This window comes from Uloborus diversus, chromosome 7, assembly GCF_026930045.1.
Source record: "Uloborus diversus isolate 005 chromosome 7, Udiv.v.3.1, whole genome shotgun sequence".
NCBI classification, from domain to species: domain Eukaryota; kingdom Metazoa; phylum Arthropoda; class Arachnida; order Araneae; family Uloboridae; genus Uloborus; species Uloborus diversus.
In genome coordinates, this window is record NC_072737.1 from 20,652,310 (window position 1) to 20,676,688 (window position 24,379).

The following is a 24,379-nucleotide window of genomic DNA, read 5'->3' on the forward strand; positions in this document are numbered from 1 at the left end:
TTTATTTATTTTGCAACTGAACTCATATTTTGGGAGAAAAATAACACAATGAGAATTTTTTTTCGCAAAAGCAAACACTGTTCAATGGAAGTGGTTTAGAGTGACAAATGAAAGTAGTGCAACAACTTAATTGTTTGTATCAGTACCAAAATCAGTTAACATCAGATGAAAAGAAATCATCAAATGACAGGCAAGTATCTTGTACTCTCAGATTTTTATGCTTAAAGTAAGCAAACAAAAAAAGTAAAACATAACTAAGAAGATAACATTTTTATTAATTATATACAATAGTGATAAGCAAAATGTAAAATGAAGCAAGAATCTTGATGAAGAATGGCCTTGTAATATCCACTGGTTATGTACTGATGCATAAGAAACCTTGATAAACGAAAAAAAAAGTCAGAACATTAAAATTAAGTACATAAATTTTTAACTTGGGGCTAGGAAAACATTGCATTATATCTTGAAGCCCCCGCCCCTACCACGTTGGGTTAGTAAAACAGTAATCACGTATAAAAACATTGTCAATAGAACTCATTTAAATATGACAGTGACCAGAAAGAAACCTCATTATGTCAAGTTTCACTTTTTATATAAAGTCAGTTATTATTACTACTTAAAACTAACTGCTAATATTTTATGGAAAACTAGTGATACCCGCACGGCTTTGCCCGTAATAGAAAAATCAAAAGGCCTTTTGGTTCGCCTGTATATTTACAAATATAGCATGGTGAATTTTCTCGCCTGTTGGCTTGTACCCATCTTACGGTTCCACGTTATGATAATTTCGTATCTCGCCAATTGGCTTGTGCCCATGTTACGGTTCCACGTTATGATCATTTCGTAATTTACTCGTCCATCTTATGATATTTTTTTTCTTAAAATTGGAATAGAAAAAGAACCACGTAGAATCTTCAAAAAATCGCTTCGAGGTGCACACCCCCATGCTACATACTAACTTTGTGCCAAATTTCATGAAAATCGGCCGAATGGTCTAGGCGCTATGCGCGTCACAGACATCCTACAGACATCCAGACATCCTCCGGACAGAGAGACTTTCAGCTTTATTATTAGTAAAGATAGACAGTAAAAAAAAAACCCCTTGGATATTAGATTTTTAATTTCTGTTATTTTTAAAGTTTTACACTTAGTGAAATATGAAATGGAACAGATCATTGAATTTTGCACTTCAGAGACAGTTTGCCATATTTATTGCAAAAACTGCACAATATACAACAACCTGTCGTTGCTTGTGAATATTTTAAATTTACAAGTTTCCAAGAAGTTTCATATCAAGTTAAAACCAAACAATAAAAAAATTAGTTCCCATTTTACAAAACTTTTTAAAATACTAACGGAATGTGGGGCAAAGTGAAATAGTTAAGATAATTTACCTTTATCAAAATGAGCAAATAGGAAATTTGTTTTAAAAATTACAGTACATAAAAAAAACAATGTATTTTATAAAAAATAAAAACTTTCAGTGAGGCATCTTTTTATTTCTGGCTGTCAATTGTACCTTAAAAAAAAGGAAAATATTCACCTTTTTTTCCCTTGGAGCAAAATGAAAAATAAAATGTTTTTCTAATGAAATGCTTTCTGCTTGATTATTAAAAATATTTTTGATCAGAGGAATGAGTAAATCAAAGATTTAATAAGTAAATAAATATATAATGAAAGATTATATGAATAGATAAATTAATGAATTATTTATTGATTTAAATTAAGACATGAGGAAAAATAAATGAGCAAATAAAATAGTAAGTGAGTACAAAAATAGGTGAATGAATGAATAAATAAGTGAATTATTTTTTAAACACATGAATTTATCTCTACATGAATGAAGAAGTAAGTAATAATAATGTATAAGTTTAAAAAAAAAGAACTATTTCATTTTGCTCCACATGGAATTGACTAATTGTAAAAAACATTAAAAATAAAAAGAAGTTCAATATTAAAAATATAAATACAGCACCGAATATTAGTAGGCTTCAATTTAAACATAAAATGTTAATAACAAGAACTTCATCATTTTATAGTAACATTTTTTTTTTTGATTTACAACAAAATATTGGAAAATGGATATCAATTTTGGAGAATTGCTTTTATTATCATATTTTTTGATCTTCAGAGATAACTTTTTCCTGACTTAGAAAGATAATACGTTTTACTACATTGATAAAATATTTCTAAATAACTCGCTCTAAAAATAGAGTAAATATTTCACAATTTTGCTTTGCCACACACTCCCATATATATATAATTACATGCACATATATATAATAATGCACATATGTGTGCCGAAACAACTTACAATGAATTTATTTTCCATTAACATCAGCAGAGTCTGTTTCCATCTCTTCATCTGAATTAAGAAGAAAAAAAAAGAATCAGTAAGTTGAGCTTCACTGTATTCATATCTAAAAATAAACTTTCAAAATCTGATGCAAATATATTTTTAAATCATGTGCCATTTCTGGAAGGCATCATTGCCAGGATAATAAATTTGTAAATGTAAATCTTAAGTATAATTTTAATTAATTTAAAAATAAAAAAGTCAACCTCGTCAGCAGCAAATTTGTATTTTCGTGTTTCTTACAAAGCCAATTTTTCAAGTATATTAGAACTAATTAATGTAAAATCTACTTTTTAGCCGAGGAGGTAATACAAAATAAATACCTTTGCGCAACAAAGTGATACTCGTAAACGAAAATGACAGAGCAGAAATAAGCAATTCATTGCACACACTTGTTTCACGGTTTCAAGGAACCCCTTCGTCTAGAGCCAAATTTAGCTCCATGGTGCTCCGAGACGGACTTAAAATTTGCTGCTCCTCCCGCTCTTAGAATAAAAAGTCAACAACTTGGGTTTAAAATCTCTTTTAAAGCCTTTTGAAATCGGAAATAATGGTAACAAAATTAAAAGAATATATAAGCTTCTGAAAAAATGATCAGGTCTAATTGCATTTTACCCAGAGTAACTTATAAAAAGATTTAATTAAGACCATTTTAAATAATACATACAATTGATGGCATTTTTAGTGTGTGTGCGGGAGGGGGGGAGGGTAATTTGTGGTGTCATTACTCCTTCCTGGGCCGAAAATTTTTTTTAAGCGTTTTTTCCAATTTGTTATTTAAGCAAAAGTGAAGTTCTTACAATTTTCAGCAGCAATATTTTTATGTTTGCGTGCTGAAACAAAGCTTTAAATCAAAAGACAAACAAAGTATGAATGCATTGCATTCTATGTAAAATTTGCCTCGGAGATATATGTAACCCCTGCCTTTACACAATATTGTGCTCTAATTTAGTTGCAATTTACATCAGTTAGACAGATTAAATATAACTTACGAGAAATTGGCTACAATTTTCGAAATTCAGGTACATGTATAAACTCCTTTTCATAAACCCTGAAATGGAGCGCCTTCTCGTCCCCACCCCTCTCTCCCCTTCTGCTACTGCATACAACGCATATTTATATACATCGTTTAAGAGGTTGTGAATGTTGGTTTCTCAAAACCCTGCAGTATTCTCGAAGTTAGTTTCCTTTTATTCCCTGAAGACCAAAAAATTAACCTATATGACACGGGAGAAGAATTATTGTAAAAAATATGCTAAAAAATAGCTTGACTTAAAATACAAAGCCTTATCTCTGAAAAATGAAGTGTTGAAGCCCTATATCATCTTCATAACCTCTTTATTTGTGTAAATAGTCTGAATTCCCATCTAAGATGCAATCATCCACTGAAAATCCAAAATAAGTGCAGGAGTGTAGCTCCAATGAGTTTCAATACAAAGTAGGCCATACTGTCTATATGGGAAAAATTTATTGATATAAAATGAGAAAACAGACAAGATTTTTCCGAATGCTCAGCATGATGCAACCAAAGACAGCACCTTTACTTTCAGAATAATACAGCCAACTTCTTTCAGTTGTTTCTCGTTTTTTCATATGTCTCTCCAAAAGCAGACATTTTGATTAAAAAGAAAGATACAATTGCAATCTGAAAAAAATCTCTAACTTCTTTTGAAATTATTCGGGGTTCATACACTTTTGGTTAAAAAAAGTTCCCTGACTTTTCCAGGTTTTCCAGGTTGTTTTTTAGAAAATTCCAGGTTACTCGCTTCATTCAAAATTTTAGTTTAAATAGTAATATTTTCAAAATAATTAAAATTGTTTAAAGAAGCAATGCAGACGAACTGAAACTTCTCCCCTTAGATTAAAAAAAAAAAACTTGGAATTTTTTTTCCCTTTGTTTTCTTTGTCAAAATTTTAAGTTTTTTTTAAACATTTTGTTCAAAATTGTTTTAATTTGTTTACTATTTGTTGAAAACAGAGTACTTTCAACTTATTTTTGCGTTTCTTTGATGTCACGTGTCACGCGTAATATTATAGCGTTTTGCTGTAGTCCTGCAGCAACCTTTTGACATCCGCTTTTGGTTTACAATACTTCTTTTTATTTTCTTATAAGTAGGTTACACAAAACATATTGAGCAAAATGCAAAGCTAAATTTCAGTATAAATATGATTAACTTGTTGCATCAATCGGCATACCATGTAATGCATAGTAACAAAAATCAACATCCGCCGATCATAGGCCAATGCTATTTTTTTTTTTTTTTTATTCACATATTAAAGGACGCTTACATAAAAATTTCAAATTTTCTTTTCCATAAAGTAATAGTTGATTTTCAAAAATTCATAACTTTTTGCACATTTAATGTTATTTACAATAGTACACATTGATATAAACATCCAATTCTGTTTCTGGAAGTTTAAGTCTACTTCCATTGTGCAAACGATCAAATATGGCGACAAAGTGAAAAATTTAAAATAATAAGTAGATTTTTGGATTTGTAGTATAAAAGTAGTAATAAATAATTAATAATCCTTAAAAACTGCAATAAAAGCAAAATAGTCAGTATTTAGCACATAAGAGTCTAAATCAATTAAAACAAAAAAATGTTATGAAGATTAAATTTTGCATTTTTCCAGAAAATAATTATAAATTATCCGGAAAAAAAGGCACAATTTGTGTTGTTTTCAATAGCTTGCATTGCAATTAACATCCAATGCCGTTTTCGGGAACTTAGGCACTTAAAAAGTCTTGTGTACTTCCATCTTGGGAATGACCATGTATGGCGGCTATGCCCCAAAATAAGAAATAACTTTTTTAATTTGCCGCATGAAGACAATTAAAAAATAATAAATCTTCATGAAACTACAATTCATTGAAAAGTTTTTATCACATTTGCGTCCGAAGCCGTGAGGATAAGATTAAGTTTTAAGAACAAAATTTTTCATTTCTCAAGAAAATTATTTTAAATAATAATAGAAAAACAATTTGCAGACCATTTTTTGTTATTTTCATCAGTTTTCAACTAAAGAAAACATCCAATTCTACTTTGTTTTTAGAAACTTAGGCGTTTTAGGATCGTATCTACTTTCATCTTGTGAATGACCAAAGATGGCGACTACGTTTCACACGTAGCTGAAATGATTTTCCGATCAAAAAAAAAACTATTTTCCCCGATCGACCCTCCCATCTACAGGTTGTGCTTCCGAAGCAGTAAATTGTCTTCTCTCCTGTTGAGTTTGTGCATAATTCCTGTTCACCTGATTTTTTTTTTTTCCTTGGGAGACTAACTAACTACTGAGAGCCAAAAATGGCGGCTGCTGAAGATTTTTTTTGGGTCGCCACTTTTTTCATTGCTTCAAAATTGTTACAATTTTTTTTAAATACATCGATAAAAATGAAGATTAGATCTCATAAAACAAAATTCCCTGGGAAAAAATTGGGAAAAGAAAAATGTTGGGGACACATTTGGAAAATTCCCTGACATTTTTGACTATGTCATTTTCAATGATAATTCCAGGTTTTCCCGGAGCGTAGGAACCCTGAAACGAACAGAATGTTGTGGCAACCCATCTAAAACTTTAGGCAGTAGAAAGAAATGCGTTCTCCTCACTGACTCCATGCAAGAAAATCTTCGCTCTTTTGGCGCATTTTTCGTTGTGAAAAAAAAAAACGTTCATTTTTCGATTGCAGGTTTTAAGTGCCAGCGTCGGTTTAGATAAAAATTTACAATTTTTTTCGTGAAATCACAATAAAAACGAAGATTAGATCTCATAGTACTTAATTCCTTGGGAAAAAAAATTTTTGGAGGACAAAATTTGAAAACTCCCTGACTTTTCCCTGACATTTTTGACAGTGTCATTTTCCCTGACAATTCCCGGTTTTCCCGGAATTCCCGGAGCGTACGAACCCTGTTATTGGTGTAATTTTGACCAAAACTGTCTTGAAATCAAATCTTTAGTTTCGTTATTTATCACCTCAACACAGAAAGTAGGATTTTTGTTCACCACTGAACTTAAATGTTTTGTGCATTGCCAATTTTATCATAGCTGCTGTTTTTATGAGTACTTTTACACTCATTTATTTTCTTTCTCCATCTTTGGTTTGAATATCTTCATTGCTTGAGTTCACCTGTGTTAATTTCCATCAATTTCTCACTTTTCTGCCAATTTCATTTTTAACTTAATTATATTCCAAAGTTTTGATAGTTTTTGCTTTTAAAAACTGTCCATTTTTGAAGTATGTATCAGGTTTCAAAGTCATTTTAAGATGAGTTCTTGTTTTTGGTTTATATCTAACCGACTACTTGTATTTAGAACTACTTAAACCTTTTTCGCATTTCACTTATTTTCAACAGTCTTCAAAGCTTTAATTAAGAAAAGCAAAATTTTAAATGTAATAATTGTAGGAAAGAACCAACATGCAACTGTCATTCAAGAAAACAATTCAACAAAATTAAGTATACTAATGCCAATGCTACTGAAAATCCTAGGGTAACTTGAATCTTGTTGCGATTAAATTTTCTTTATTTGGAAGAAATAAATGTTTTCACAAACATGGTCATGAATATACTTAAGAAATCATTACATTAATAAGTTATTCTATAACACACAACTGAACTTATAGACGTTGTTAAAAATTTTCATCATACATAAATATCTTTGTTTTTACTTTCAATACTTGAATTAATAGGTCCCCTTTTCACTGACAAATAAAATCTCAAAATAAATAAATAAAATAATTAAAGTTCTACAAATTTTAAAAATTTCAAGTATTAAGTACTTAAAAGAGATCATTTAAAGACAAGCTTTAATATGTAAAAAATATCAAACCGCTCACAATCCCATTACTTTTCATTAAAAATATAAAAGTTTTTTTTTATCAGTTTATAAAGTAAAAAGTTTAATCAATGATCTTTTAATAAATGTAATACTTATGCAGCAAACTTGTGGTATTATACATATTCATTAAAAACTACAGTAAATGCTCCAGCAGTTCGCCACAAGGACATAAAACTGCTTATAAATAGAATATGTATTACTCAAAATCGTATATGATGCATTCCCACACTCCTTTACCTATCCCCAATCATCATTGAATAACAGTGAAGTTGTAAAAACTATTTATTAAGTAGTGATGAGTCATTTTATTTTAAATGGTGTGCTTATCATCCTAATTGCGATTCTGCTTATTTTTTTCTTAAGAAGACATTTTTATATGTTAAGTTCCTTTCCTTTTTTAGTTCTATGGTAAATTTGCTTTAATTTATGTTTTAATGGATTGTGTAACATAATGATTCAAATAAAAAATAAACTCCTTCTTAGACTCTATTATTTTTATTATTTTTAGATGGATGGCCGACCACTGGGTACTGAATTCTTATTCATTTCCAATAGTCGGCCATGGCAGATTGTCCACTGGTTTTATACTATTAGGTTCATGTATCCAGTAGCCAACTATGTACTTAATTTGTATTTTCTAATGTTCATCAAAGAGTAATTAAGATAAAGTATTGACACAGTGGCAATTTAGCTGTTATGAGTAAAAGTTCGCTTTCTAACATTATTTCTTCAATAGAAAATGTTTAAATTTTGTACCTTAACTTTTTTTTTTGACAAAAAGAGTCATTTCAGCATTTTACTGCTTCTAATGTTGAATTTAGTTTGGAATTCTCAAAAACAGGGTTGAAAATAGGTTGTAAATTCAGTCGATCATTGCGTTTAGAATATAAGTTCTAATACTCAATTTGTCATTACCGAATTGATATTTATCGCGTTTTTAAAAATCAAATCATGATACAGTAAAACCTGTCGAAAAAAATACTGTTTGGGCCTAAAAAATTATTGTTATAGATAGGTTATCTTTATATACACTTTGATTATTTATGCTGACATTTTACTGGGACCAAGAAAAATATCGTTATAGACAGGTTTATTGTTATAGACAGTATTGTTACACACAGGTTTTACTCTACGCTGATGAAATTGTTAACACAAAGGATCTGATTGCAATTAGTGTTTAATCAGCAATAAACAAACATTCCTATTGTAAGGAATTAAGAAGTAATACTTCAATTGTTAGCTCAAATTATTTCAATGAGTGTTAAACCTGTGATTATTCTATCTATTGCTCATTTTGCTGAACTATTTGCTTCACCAAAGGTTCAAGAAATCTATTACTAAGACTATTCTAAGACTAATTATTCCAAATGTTGGTACCACTTCTTATTACTGCTTCTAATCAAATATTTAATTAAATGGTTTTTATTCACAAGGAAATCAAAATTTACTTCTTGTTTAAAAGTATGCTGAATTTGTTTTAAAATAACATGGATTCAAATTTTCATTATGTTCTACCCACTCCATTTTAGTTTATTCATTGTTTACTAATTTTCTCATTTGCAGCTGTAAGATTATCTTCATGCTATCTTCTATATCGCAATTTCAATTTACCCATATACTGATCTGTCATTTGGACAATGAGTGTGGGGGGGGGGGGAGGCGGCAAAGGACCCTCTGTATTTTCAAAACATTTTTTAAGTATGCATTTTTGTATTTTCATGGGTTTTTTCTATAAAATGCATTGAATTCATACTCTTGCCCCCCACCCCTCCTCAGAAAAACTCTGAAAATAAAGACCCACCAACGTAATTTATCTTACTCCAGTTTGTTCACAACAAAAGTACACTTTTTAATAATAAATTTTGTTTTAGATGTACTTACGATTGCCAATCTTTTAAGTGCTTTTCTAACGGCTTTTTACTTGCTTTGTTTTGAGGTAAAATTGTTTCTAAAACTACAATTTTTATTCTATGTTCCGTATGTTGAAGTTTCATTCTAATGAATATGAACCAGTCAAGAGTCGATCATATCGATAATTAATTCACTCTTTATTTCAGCATACACAGTTAATGAAGAAACTTTTTGTAAAGGGGGGGGGGAGCATCTACGTTCCCATGTTTTCAAAACTCCTTTCCCAAAAAACCCCCGAGTCTTTTCCATTCTTTAATTTCTATTTTCGCACTGTATAAGATATTACTTTAATAAGTGATGTAGAAGATAAATAATAAAAAAATATATAGCATGTGATGCAGATCCAAACTGGTTATAAATTGAAAAATATAAATATAGGTGTTACAAAGATATCGAGAATGCAGAATTCTTTCGCAATTATTGGAATAATTATTTTTGTAAGCACAATGCTGTGCTGTAAGTTTTGCATTAAATTTTTTCACTCATACCCATAAAGCAGAGCATTTTTTAACATAGGAACTGCGCGACACTACTGTCGCCTAGTGAAAAAAATCTGTCGCCTAGAAGATGCGAAATCAAACCACTGGGCGACACTGGAAAATCTAAAATTGGTACACTCATTTTTGTAAACGGATTTCAAATCTTTGTAAAAATCTTAGGAAGACCCTTGCCTTCTTTAAAAAAAAAAAAAAAAAAACCGCCGACTCGTACATGACGAAAGCCTTCTTTTTCTACCCTTGAGGACCGGCCCACCACGCACTCGGCGCCCAGAGCCATAGCCCTGCTCGGCGCCAGATTAAGCAATCGATTAGCACCCCATCTCATTAGCTCTTTCATTGATGATAGCCGATAAGCATTTCACGTCTATCTGTGTACAGGGTACAGGACCCTGCAGGGACACTACTTGGTGGGACGGGACGGCAATAAAAGCAGTTTGCGGAACGAAAACAGCTGTTTTTCATTCAAAGATGCAAAGAGAGAGGTATTTTTTCGAAAGAAAAGCCGAAGGAAGAAGGGTCGGGGTTGCTTCCTGGAATTCTTTTCAGTCATTTTTGCTTTAGGGTAACAGAGGATTATACCACACCTACCACTTCCTTTTTTATGGCTTTTTGAATAAAAGGGATTCGCGCGTTGAAACTTGTAGGCACTGGCAATCTATTTATTTTTTTCTCCAGTTTCGAGGCAACAGGACTGAAGAATGATGGAGTCATTTGTAACACGTTTTAGCTGTAATTAAAAATCCTTTTAAAGTTATAATAAAATTGAAACTCATTTTGATGATTCAAACAAAGGATTTTTAAGGGTAAGTTTGGTTCGTAAGAAAATTTACTTATTTCAAAAACTTTTACTTATATTATCCATTACCGCTTTTAATTTGTAAAAATGTTTTTGAGACATTTATTATTTATACTATCATTTCCAGGGCCCGGATTTACATTTTAGTTATGCTTATCACGCTTAATATTTAGTTATGCTTACCTATTGCTTATCACGAAAAGTTGTGTGAGTTGTCGTTCCTAAAAAAATGAAAATACTTGAAAAAAAAATCAATTTCATTTTCAAATGCTTGAAATTTTACTAAAATGTGGCTACAAGCCTTGAATTTTAAAATTTCTAACAAATTGGAGTTGATAAGGAGGAGTGCCAAAATATGTTAAATTCAGTGTGTGCTTCAATGGAATAACGGACATCACATAAGGTCCAGATCCAAAACGTCCATGGACATAACGTCCAGTTCCAAAACATCCGAGGGACATAACGTCCGACGGACATAACGTCCAACGGACACAATGTCCGACGGACAATAGGTCCAAAGACAGAACTTTCACATTTTTGGACCCAGCTAGGACATAACCTCCAGTTTTAGCAGTTTATTTCTTGAACTTCTCAATTAATTACATGATTTGCCACTGAACAATAGGTTTCATGGAAATTATACTCTTACTCTTAGCATCGTTCATTATTCCATCAAACTCTATTCCCTTGTGTGTGTGTGTGTGTGTGTGTGTGCGCGCGCGAGGGGGGGGGGGTTGCTTTAACATTGGATTAAAGTATATTCATAAAAAGAAGTATGCTTCAATTTTATTTCTTACTAAGCGTATAAATTATGAATTGTTCAAATGGGCACTATGTTACTCTCTTGCTACCTATTTTCTAAGTGTGTACCCTATTTCTTTTAAAGCACTTTGTAGATGGGTTGCAGAGGTGATTAAAAACTAACTGTATCGAAAGTCCATGAGAGCAAGTAACAATGCATTATACTTTCTTCTCCCTCGCTCTATCTCTCAGTCGACTGCCTCATTGATGTGTCGACCCCTAAAAAAATGTTACTGTGTACTATCTCAACTTGCAAGAGTACATAATTTAAAAAAAGTTTTGTTTGCCTATTTTTCCCCGAATATTTTCGATTCCAATCTTCCTTTATATGGCTTCAAACTGCATAATTTTACTAGATTTTTTTTTCCAAAATTCAATCTGGGGGAACCCCCGGGAACGATTCAATTTTGAAATTTACAGATTGTTTAGAGAACCTGACATAATAAAAAGCATAAAAAATAGGAGAATGAACTGGACGGCCCATGTCTCTCGACTGAACGAAGAAAACCCAGTTAAAAAAGTTTTTGCTGCAAAACCTGTGACAATTCGAGGAAGGGGGACGACCAAAAATGAGATGGTTGGATTCTGTTGAATCTGACTTCGATATTCTCAAAGTTAAAAATTGGAAAACCCAGGCAAAAAGTAGGACGTCTTGGAAGATTCTCCAAAGGAAGGCCTTGGCCCACCCTGGGCTGTCGAGCCAACTATGATGATGATGATGGAACCCCCGGGACCCCTAAATTGGGATCCCTGCATCATTCTCTCAATGCTATTCCCCTTCTTAAGGGAAATCCAAAAAGGCAGGCAAATACACATTGAAAAAACACACACACAAAAAAGAAAAAGAAAAGAAAGGAAGAAAGAAAAGAGCATAACTTTATTTGTCTCAGGGGAAAAGACAAATATAGAGCAAAAAAATCCATTAATAATTTGCTTTTAAAAAAAATAGCAGTCTTTGTATTTGCGTATGTTCTATTGCAGCACCTAAACTATTTATCCGACTTTCATGAATAAGTGTCAATTGATTCGTTATTATGGCTCAAGTAACGTACGCTATCAATCGACTTCAACAATAGGAGGAGTTGATTTTACCTTGCAAAACTCGAATTTAAATGATTTTTTTAGAGTGGGTTTTAAATAAATTTATTAATAACCCGACTAAGGGAACGAAGGGTAAGAAACAAGTTTGGTGTTGATTACTATTATAGTCTTATTAAGTTAAATCAATCTTTTATTGTTTAAATTTTCTATCAGCTTCATGTAATAGCAACAAATTAAGTTTACCTTTTAAGTTTTAAGTTAATGATATTCTTGTATATCAAACTAAAATGCTTACCGTAAATTACTCACGTTATTATTTTTTGTCCATCTTAGATTAAAACGGAAAATATTTAAATAAAATAAAAGAATAAAAAACTGAAAACCGACTACGGCAAAAAATAAATAAATAAATAAATAAATAAACTAATTTGAATTTTGACATCTTGAATTCAAATCATGTTTTTCGCAATCACGAGTGTGTGTATGTGCGTGTGTGTTTGTGTGTGGGGGTATGTGTTTGTGTGTACGGGTTATGTGTATGTGTGTGTAGGCATGTGTGTTTGTGTCTGTGTGCTGGCATAAGTGTGTGGGTAGTTGTGTGTATGAATGTGTGTATGTGGGAGAGGGTATGTGTATGCGTGTGTAGGCATATGTGTTTGTGTCTGTGTGCAGGCATGAATGTGTGGGTAGTTGTGTGTATGTGTGTGTATGTTTTTGTGTGTGTATGTGTGGGTGTCTGTATGTATGCGTGTGTATGTGTTTGTGTATGTGTGTGTAGGTGTGTGTGTGTGTGTGTGCGTGTAGATGTGTATGTATGCGCGTGTGTGTAGGACATGGATGCAACCTGGAGACGGCTTTCGCTATAGGAGCAGCATCGTGAGGAGCCCGTCGACGGTGATAGTGCGGAGGGTGGCGGGGGGAAAAATCAAAGGAACGTCAAAAACAGTCAAGTGAAAACAATAAGCAATCGTGATTGCTCAAAAAAAAAAAAAAAAGCCCTAAAAGATAAGAAACAAGGTAGGTGCTGTTTAATACCATCGTCCTATTGAGTAAAACCAGTAATTTGATAGGTTAGATATTCCTGTTTATTTAGTTCTATTGAAATCCTCTGCCACTTTCGCATTAATAACATAATTCAATTCAAATACCGTAGTCGTGCGGTATAGTAGAACTGTAGTTGAGAACGCACGACAACGGCATTTGAATTGAATTATGTTATTAATGCGAAAGTGGCAGAGGATTTCAATAGAACTAAATAAATAGGAGTATCTAACCTATCAAATTACTGGTTTTACTCAATAGGACGATGATATTAAACAGCACCTACCTTGTTTCTTATCTTTTAGGGCTTTTTTTTTTTTTTTTTGCCGTATTCGGGTTTTAGTTTTTTCATCTTTTATTTTTTAGAGCTACAATTTCCGAGGAAGTGCTCCAAACCTCTTCTCCCCTACCATTATCAAAGACAAGTAGAATGCATCTTTAAGAATGCAAATTAGAAAAATTTCTTGTGGCGGGCCCTTGAATTACTCCTCCACATCATATCACAAAAAGAACGTATTGAACTCCGTTTTTAGCACTACAATTGCAGAAAGAAATCCGCCTGACAACCCCGAACCACCCTCTTCTAAACATTATTGGACATAATGTTAGCGTTTTTAACGTTTCAATTTCAAAAAACGGGCGTGGGGAGGGAGTCGCACCGGAGCGCATAATATTACGAAAGTCAGAATTACAAATAGAGAAAATTTTCCTTTGATATGGGCCCTCAAATCTCCCCTCACTCTAACATCATCAAAAAGATCGTCTAAAACTGCATTCTTAGAGCTAGAAATTCGAAAAATAGACAGGTGAGTGACACCGAACCTCTTCAATCCTAACATTACCAAAGATCGTCTAAAATGCGTTTTCAAGAATAAAATTTCGAAAAATTTCCGGGGGAGAAACCCCCGGACCCCCTTTACTTCGGAGTTAATACTATTCTTAAGGTTTGGTTCATATCGGCTTCCTTTTAAATCAGAAGATATATACAGTCGCCACAGAACAAACAGTACTTATTCCACTTTGAGGCGACGATTATGCATACATTTGTTGAGAAAAAGCTGTAACCTTCTCAAAAATTTTTACTCTTATGATGAACTTGTGTCGCCTAGTAAAAATTCCTTAAAAAATGCTCTGCCATAAAGGTAATGAAACTGAAACGGCCAACTACTAGGCTCATACATGGGCGAGCACTGGATTTCTATGGCCGCCTACTGGAGCATTTTCTTGTATTAATAGGTTAGTTTTTAGAATAAAAATGTTTTAATTTCTGAAACAATTTAGTGAATCATTATCAGAAAGGTATAGCCTGAAGTCTTACATTGTTTTTGTATTGATTACTGAAATTTATAGGTTAACAAAAAAACAACAATTTCTCTCTTAAATGGCTGACTACTAGAGCTTTTACCCTATATCATTACCGTTTATACCAAGCATTTTATTATCTTTGGCACAATACAATGATTAGATACTAAAATAAAAATTAGTAATTGATTTTTTGTCAGAGAGCAAATATTTCTAAATAATAAAAAATCATCCGGAATTCAATCTAACCTGTCCTAGAAGAACCAGCATCTTTTTTAGGTATTTGTCCAGATTTCAACATTTGCTTCAGTCTTTCGACTTCTTCTAACGTAGTTGCATTTTTTATTGCATCCTACAAAATATAAAACAGTTTAGAAGCTATCAAAAAATAAACTCAGATAAGGTTCACTATGTACTAACTATATTATCATACATATCATATCATTTCGGTGTATGACATCAATACAGTGCATTTTGAATTGAGGTCATGAAAAGTGCCTATTTACTTAACTTTAAGAAATTATGAGCAACGATAAAAATGTTTATTATCATATTAGGAAGAGTTCTTAATACAAAGTTTTAACAAATATTAGTTTATAATTGTTTTTTTAAGATAAAGAAAAATTAATTTTATATATCTCTATTGTCTTTGAAGAAACAAGAATCTCAAGTGGCAGCTAACTGCATCCAATTCAGGTGAATGGAAAACACCAGTTTGGTTCATTTATTCAAAAAAGAAATGGCCTTTCTTTGGAAATGCAAAGATTTTATTTCAGTGGCTTCAAATTTAAGCACGTTTTTAGTTACTTTTACTTTTTGGGAGACAATGATAAAGGAAGATATATTTCAATCAAGTGATATAACGAGGCGCAATGTAATGAAGGGCTGCTGTACAAAGCTCACAAAGTTTAAGTTTTGATTTCTTAATTCTATGCCTCAAATAGGAGATTCTCTTGATTCTAAAGATTCTGCATGAATATGCAGGTTATTACTTCATGAACAATTTAGAAATGAAAGTACTTTCTTCTTAGCTACTATTTCATATTGCAAGCTTCACTGTTGAAAAAATTCGCTAAATTAAATTCAATTATAGATACTTTTTCTTGCACACGCTTGCATCATTTTGGTGTATGACTATCATTTTGAGCATTAAAAATGTGATCAAAATGTGTTTAGTGCTTCTTATAATGTGTAAATTATAAACATTAGAAAAATTTTATGAATATAATATTTTCAGTACAGTTTAGTTTGGATTAATATTTTTATGACTATTATCAGGCTTCATACTCAATTTGGATAAAAAATTTACATGACTTTTTCATGATTTTGTTACATGAAGAGAATAATACTGTTTAATGCCAAACTTGCCAATTTTCGGAAATGGTCATTAGAAAGACTTTTACGTAAGTGTCACTACCTCATTGGAGCACTTGAAAAACATCAATGCACACTGCAGAAACTAATAAATTATTATTATTTGTCTTTATTATTTAAATTCAAGGAAAGTAAAAATATAGTGAATGCAAAATACTGATGTTTAAATGTCAAACAAACATTTAAGAAATAGGGCAGAATAGTAATGAATGGGACAAAAATTGAATGAGTCATTACTAAGTTTCCAATAATAAATTTACTCCATAAAATCATTGCCCTTTGGTGTCATTAGTGCATCTAATTACCAATGTAACTTGACAGTATATATTTGTTCATTAAAGTAAAGCCACTTTTTTCAGTATTCATTTTTCTAAACCAGATATTTCAGCTGGCCACAAGGGATCAGTTTTACGAGCTGTATGTTGGGCACCACTGTTTTAAGTGTATTAGAGTTTTCCTATTTCTATGTTCTATTGCCTGCCTTATGTCTTCATTTTCTAAAGACTTGAACAAAAAACTGACAAATTTAATAATGAATTTTTTGCAAGTAGTTGAAACGAACTCCGGTGCGATTGAATTACACTTTTTGAGGGGGGGGTGGCAAAAATCAAAAATGTGCAAGTCTGCTACTACAGAATATAAAATATAAAAAGTGCTGAAAATAATGGTGAATTCAAAATTAGTGATGCCCCAGTAGTAAAATCACATTACAAAAAAAAAAAAAAAAAAGGTGAGCGGCTGTTACAGAAGCGGATGAAATTGGACTCCAAAACTCTGATTTGTTTTTGAGATTGTTCAAGTTACATGCAATATTACTAAACCATTCAGTATTTCTAGCACTCTTTTAGCTAGTGTTACTTTCTTACTACCCAAAACATTTTGCCATGACTTTAAAGAACTTTCCATGACTTTTAACAAAAAATTTAATTTTCCATGACTTTTCTAGGTCTGAAACTTCATTATTTTTTTCCCCATGACTTTCTAGGATTTCCATGACCCGTACGAACCTTGTACTATAAATACATTTAATGGTGAGCTGAATACTTGAAAAATAATAATTGTACACACATTTGTAACTCACAGGCAGTACAGTGCCTTTGTAACTCATTGAGAAAAGGAAAAGTGTACTTATGTACCATTAAAGGGGGTAACTTTATACCAGCATAAGGCAAGATTGTGTGACATCTTTTGTACCAATATCAATATGTTAAATTGGGTTGAAAAGATGAAGAACAATTAATACCGTCCATCATAAAAACAGTATTTGTCTTACAGTTATGCCACATCCAACCACTGCTATCAGAAAAGTCCCCCACTTGACGTAGCCTACACGTATATTTCATACACACACAATATATAATTTTTAAAAAATTTAAATATTTCAATTTGTGCATCTTGAAGCACATAATTAAAACAGCAAAAGGCATGAAACATGATACACAAAGCTATAAAATAGGAGCACAAATAACTAAATGTACCCTACACAGTTTCATAATTTTAGCACTGAACTGCAGGTCAACAGATTTCTAACCACATGCTCTTCACTATAACCAGAGACCAGGGTTGCCAGACGTCCCGGATTTCAAGGGACAGTCCCATATTTTGAAAAATTGTCCCTTGTCGCGGGGAACTTCCATACGGGACAGATAAAATCCCATATTCTAGCTAAAAACAATATTTTACAAAACGAGACATTATTTGTGGAATAAAGAGCAATAAGAAAATCATGTGGCAGCAAACGCAAAAATTATTTTTGTTTTAATTTGGTTTTGTTTTGGCGGCAGACTATGAGAAGCCAAATAATTACTTCCTCTTGGTGCATTGACAAATGTAAATAAAAGTATATCTTTGCGCATACGTCGTCAGTCGCAATGAAAAATATTTTTATACTTTGATTGGCGACATTTTGTAAAGTTTAATGCTCAGTTACGATTGTATTTTTCTGATTTATCATGAAGAGACATTCTACGTAGAAAAGCACATCCTAAAAATACACCATATGCAGTACTGCCCTCAACCTCAAAAATATCACCCCCCCCCCTTTCACTCGCCTGTCCCATATTTACTGTTCTTAAATCTGGTAACCCTGCCAGAGACTAACAAAATCTTTTAAATCTTAGGATGGAGCCAGGAAATTTTATTTAGAGGCCAGCCATATAATTTTTAGGTAACATAATAGGAAAATTTAATGCAACATGGCTTCTGAACTAGTCGCCCTGGATTTGGAAGGCCCTAGACATAACATTTCACAACTCACCCGAATTGCTTCTACATCTGCAGCAGTTGGACCAGTAGATTTTTCTGCAGTAGATGTGCTAGGCAGATTAGCACCAGGAACAAAAGTTTTACTTCTTTTTCCAATTTCTTTTTCTAGTTGTTTTCCTCTCTTTCCTTTAAATAATTTTGCGGATTCTTCTTTTTCCTGAAATATCATACAGAATGTTCAATAATTCTCAGAACTTAAAAATCTACAAAAATATCTTACATAATCAAACAAGGAAAGAATTTCTTCGGTATTAATAGGGAACAGTTGGTGTAACTTCCTTAATAATAACTAACAGTAGAGGAGAGTGTTGTACCTTGGGACACTTTTCATATTTTAATTTTTAACGTCAATTATTTGAATCAAATTTCAAATCTAAAAGTCACATTAAAATACTTAAATATACGTCTATGCAATATATTTTTTTTTATTCAGACAGTTTGAAAATAAAATGTTGCCAGCCATTTAAAGTAAAAGTTCCAAGCTGTCCCAAGGTACGACATCTTATTGTACCTTGGGTACAGGGTTAGCGGATTGAACCCAATTGGGTTGTACCCAATGGGTTTTTTTTTTTTTTTTTTTTGAAAAAAAAACAAAAAACATTTAAAAAAACTCATTATTTAGCCCACTTTTGGGTTTTTAAAAATTTTCGTTAAAGATTTTAAAAAATAATTAATTTAAATACTTTTAAAAGTGAATTCTGAACTTTAATAGAGTTTCTTAACTCTTAACGGCATTGAAAAAATGCTTCCAAGATTTTAAATAAATATATTTAACTTTCTTCTTTAACTGGTCATAAATAACTCAAATTATTTTGACTAAGTCATGTCAGGTCTGATTTTCTCAATATTTTTAGATTGTACAGAGGAAACTACTCTAGCTAAAAGGCTTTCATATGAATTATTTTCTGCAAACCAACACGTCACAAATCTCGAATAAACAAGGTATGAGATAAATAAATACCTTTGTGCTGAACAGTAAAGTACGGAAAAACAACGTTCCAAAAAGCACAAATTGCCAATAACAACAGGCACGTGTTTCGGTGTTACATAAATTAACAGGTTTTACAAACGGTCGGAGAGAAAACAGAATAGGATGTACAATACTTTTATTATCTTACGAAAAAGATTAATATTTCTTACTCTGCACACAGAAATAGAAAAACAGGAAACATAAAATTCAAAGAAATATCTTGATTAAGCTGAAATTCAGTAAAAAAGGATTTAAACTACTTGAGGTTCTACAGTAGTTTTGCAAGACAAAATGAAATACAATAAATTAAAATGCAGAAAAAAATGTAGTAATTAAAAACAAACAAACAAACAATAGATTTTATCACTCGAGAAGTAACTTTGTCCTAACTGTTGGTAATCATGGAAACTAAAAAATCTGAAACTTCACCATTCTTTGGTTCTGTCGTCTTTTTTACTTTTCTTCAGAAAACGCTGAATTTCCTGCTTTTTTTACCCCAAGAGAATTCTTGTGCTTTGTCCATATACTTATGCTACAATATGCTACAAGCACCCCACATTTTCCCTAAAAAAAGACAAAAAACCCACATTTCTTTTAAAAACCCAGATTTAGTTGGGTTTTTCGGATTTTATTTAAAAAAACCCTGGCTCCATGGGCTTTATAAAAAAAACCCGGGTTTTTGCCAACCCTGCCTTGGGACACATTCTGTCGTACTATGGGAAAGTCTTCATGATTCACGAACAAACCATATACTTGAACCAATTTTGCACCAGAAAACAAAAAAAATATTGTTCATGGTAGTGAATTAAATTATGAATAATTAATAATGAATTATTTAACATCAAATGAATTTAAAAGACTACATAAGATTAGAACAGTGTTCCGTGCTCCTAAACATATCTTAATTATTAAGAATCATGCATATGTTGTAACTTGGAAGGTGTCCTAAGGTACAAAATGTTTGGCAGTAGCAAGGTACCACCACGTGGTTGAAAAAACAAAATAATGGTCAATCTAGATGCACTATCATTATTTTTTTCATAAGCAAATTATTTAAAGTAACTTCTCTTTTATAACAAAATTAAATTCAGATGATTGAATTTACAATTACAGAGACAGAAAATGACATAAAAATGAAAAAAATATTTACAGTGAAATACTTTTAACACGAAAATGCGTAACATGAAAAATCAGTTAACACGAAATGATATCGCGGTCCAGACAGTGTACATAGCAATTTAATACATTTTTTTTAAACACGAAACAGAATTCGCTTAACACGAAATATTTTTTTTTATTTTCAATCTTCAGTGGCCAGTTTGCTACAAGTCACTGAAAAGTTTTTTCGTGGAACAGTTTCGTGAAACTTCCGGGAACCGGTTCCTCTTCATTCACAGCCCCTTTTTTGTCCATGCTTTTGTCTCCATTCAACAGGGATTTTCCACTCCCTCTCTAATGAATAGAATCCTTATCCTCTACAGAGAAAGAAATGTCAAGTGTTAGGGGATAAGAAATTCCCTGTTCGTTTGTTAGGTTGGTTGTTGAAACTGTTGAATTTCGCATCAATTTTGGTAAAGATCTAAACTCTGTGGTTCTTGTTTGAACTCTTTTTTTTTCTCCCCTGTTTTGTGGGCATAATGACTGAGAAACAGAAGCAAATGGCTTTTTCTTTAAAATTGAAGATGGGCTTGATTAATGCAGTGGATGAAAAACGCAGGACTAAAACAGACATTTGAAAAGAGTTTGGCATAGCCTATTCTACTCTAACAACAATAATGAATAACAGGGATGAAATCTCGTCTATGTTTGAGCCAGAGAGAAAACGGATGAGGACTGCAAAACACGAAGATCTGGAAAAAGCTTTGCTGATTTGGTCCAAGTAAGCTAGGTCACAGATTTTAGATGTGCATTCAAATGGAGAGATGACTAAAGCAATGGACGATCACGAGCAATTTGTGGAGAATATGGCGTTGAAATAGACAATTCAAATAAAGATAACTAACATGTTCCCTAAAACACAATAATTTTTGACTTGCATTTTATTCCAATGGATGTCAACTACTAGTTGTTTGAATGGAATTCGAAACAAAATTTGATGGCATTGAAAATATTCGCAAGTATTGTTTTTTTTTTTAAATAAGAAATCTTTTAACACGAAAAAATATCTCGGTCCCCTCAGTTTTGTGTTAAACATATTCCACCGTACTTTTGAGTCATGAAACTTTCTTTCTTCCAAAAATCGTTAATTTTACTCACTTGATGCAAATTTTTACCAGGGCACCATTTAGTGGTGAAGGTCACTATTAGAGATTACAAAAACATGATGGCTAAAAATAGATTCTTAGAAATTAGCAGTGTCCCAAGGTTGAACACTCTCCCCTACTAACTCAAAGGGGAAAAATAGATATAATCAAAATCTTCGTCATGACTAGCGTTAATTTCATGAATGTGATCTAATTGGCATGTCTTTACAAAATGTTCAAAAACAAAAGTTTTTAAATATTTGTTTAACCACTAAAAAAAAGAAAAAGTTTGTAGAGATAACGAATATTACCATTTTACAGGATAATTGCACAAAAAATAAATTTGCTTCAGATTTTATGAAGACCAACAACAAAATGAAAAATGGTGAGAGGAAAAAAAAAAGGTTATCAATTCATTAATTCAAATGGTGAAGAAAAAACTTTCAGTAACGCTACAAAGAACAACATTAATAATTACGGACATGATCATAGGAACTTAAATATAAGTGCAAGGGAATTTTTCATAACAATTCTATGACTTCATAGTTCATTTGATACATCTTTACTAATAATAAAGCTGAAAGTCTATCCGGAGGATGTTTGGATGTCTGTAGGATGTCTGTGACGTGCATAGCGCCTAGACCGTTCGGCCGATTTTCATGAAATTTGGCACAAAGTTAGTTTGTAGCATGGGGGTGTGCACCTCAAAGCGATTTTTCAAAAATTCGATGTGGTTCTTTTTTTATTCCAATTTTAAGAAAAAAACTATCATAAATTACGAAATTATCATAACGTGGAACAGTAACATGGGCACAAGCCAATTGGCGAGATAGGAAATTATAACGTGGAACTGTAAGGTCGGTACAAGCCAATTGGCGAGAAAATTCACCACACATTATTTGTAAATATACAGGCAAACCAAAAGACCTTTAATTTTTCTATTACGGGCGAAACCGTGCGGGTGCCACTAGTTGTAAATAAAACTGTCATTTGCGAAAATCTTAAAAAAAAAAAAAAAACATAACTCCTATGTTTTGAGGAATTTAAAAACAAATTATCACATTTCTGGACATGGACAAACCCTGCATTTGGATAAACTACACCATTACTTTTCAATTATTAAGTCTACTAAAAATGTAGAAAAGAAAAAAAAGGGAGAGAAATTACATCTTCTACGTCTATAAACATGAACTTCAAAAATTACAACTTCTGTAGTTAAATTGTAAGATTGGTATGGCTACATTTGAACTCAAAAATTACATTGCCTGACTGGTGCGGGGCAAGCAGAAATATAAAACGAGTACATATTTTCATTTCTGCTCGCACAGAATAATTGAATCAAGGAACTTTTTCAAAAAATAAATTGGTATATTATTTGGAAAAAAAAAGTTTTTACTAATTTGCTACCAAAAAAAAAATGTTTGGGCAGGCAAAAATTTTGTTTGGGCATGCATTTTACAGGCCAATATGCTGATTGCCATGCAAACATTTCAACATTTTTCGAGCTTTGGCCAATGAAGCTGCTCAATTGCAAAGTTAATTCTAAAAGAAATTTTTAACTTTTTCAATTATGAATCTCCAACCATTTGTTCAAAAATTAATTAAGAGCACCCAAAAAAAATAACATTTTAAAAAAGCAGTTTTTAAATTCAGGGTGAAATAGCAGGACACCCGCCAAAAATTATCAGATCCTCGATTTCCCATGCTTTAAAGTAGCCAACCAGACTAGATACTTCTACTGGCAGAATATAAATCAAAGACAAGAGACTGAGTGCATAACACTGATGTGAACATGCCTTATTGATAGGGCTGATTTTATTTGAATTCAGAAACATTTGCACACTTATTTAAAAAAGAAATAAAATGTAAGCAATTGTTACGAACTTGGAATAAGTCGTGGGGGAAAAAACATCACATCAAATATAAATTTTTAGGAGAATAAATGAAAGGTTACAATACCTTATACTTTTTCTCCTCCTCAAATATACCAATACATAAAAAAATTAACTAAACTTCTTGGTTTAAATACTCAAAAAGAAATATATCATTTTCTATAATTTAAAGCAAGGCACAGAAGTTTTTAAAAAGTTGTAAAAATGAGAAAATATACCGCAGTAACATAAATACAGATTGACGCGATTTAAAGGTTAACATTAATGTTTTTTTAATATGAAAAAGAATATCAGTCTTACCTTCATTCGGATTTTGCGAAAATCTAGAAGGCGAAGCTGAGGAAGTTTATGAATGACATAATACCGATAGTACCTCTTAGAAGCCACAGGATTTTTCATTAAGCTGTAAAGAAAGTTGACAAGTACTTAGGCATCTTATAAACTCACATACATACATAAAACATAATTACATACATAAATACTCACATCAATACACAGAGATATTATTTATGTACAAATAAATCTCTCATAATGTATATTTGAGATTTATCACTGTTATATCCCACTGCAGTTATGCACTAGGGATGATGTACTTTAATTTTAACTTAAAATTCTGTGGACTCTCCAAAATATGGGCAAGTTAAGAAACTCATGTATGATAACAACCAACACTACTATTATTGCTTATAACAATCTTCAACTTTGCAAGCATTTTAAGATATAGTATGAAACAAAATATAAATATGCAGAAAAGATGTATGATTCAAAATGAAAGACATTCAGTTGTTTAGCCAGCCTTAAAAATGACAGACACAAAAACAGTAAGAGTTCAGGAAAACGAGTTTGAGTACTGACGTTTTTTTAGTGAATATATAAGTGTGATACACAAATAAAATGACCTACATTTTTCCGATAGCAAAAAATATTCATAGTGGAAAGATAAGAATGGATAAAAAATATTTAATAATGCTGCTTGGTAAATTTGTTTGATTATTACAATATTTTATACACTGCTTCAAAGTTATAGCAATTATAATTTACCAGTTTT

General features: G+C 31.9%; 1 protein-coding gene across 1 annotated transcript in view; it reads right to left on the reverse strand.

The window, feature by feature from the left end:
- Positions 1-255: 255 nt before the first annotated feature.
- LOC129225796 (U2 small nuclear ribonucleoprotein A'-like) overlaps positions 256-24,379 on the reverse strand; it is a 46,369-nt gene continuing 22,245 nt past the window's right edge. Inside the window, exons 5-9 of the mRNA XM_054860306.1 lie at positions 23,632-23,734; positions 18,219-18,383; positions 14,837-14,939; positions 2,315-2,365; positions 256-378 (exon numbers count right to left, since the gene is read on the reverse strand). Coding sequence (XP_054716281.1) covers positions 2,322-2,365; positions 14,837-14,939; positions 18,219-18,383; positions 23,632-23,734 — 415 coding nt within the window. The 3' untranslated portion in view covers positions 256-378; positions 2,315-2,321. The remainder of the gene's footprint in view (positions 379-2,314; positions 2,366-14,836; positions 14,940-18,218; positions 18,384-23,631; positions 23,735-24,379) is intronic.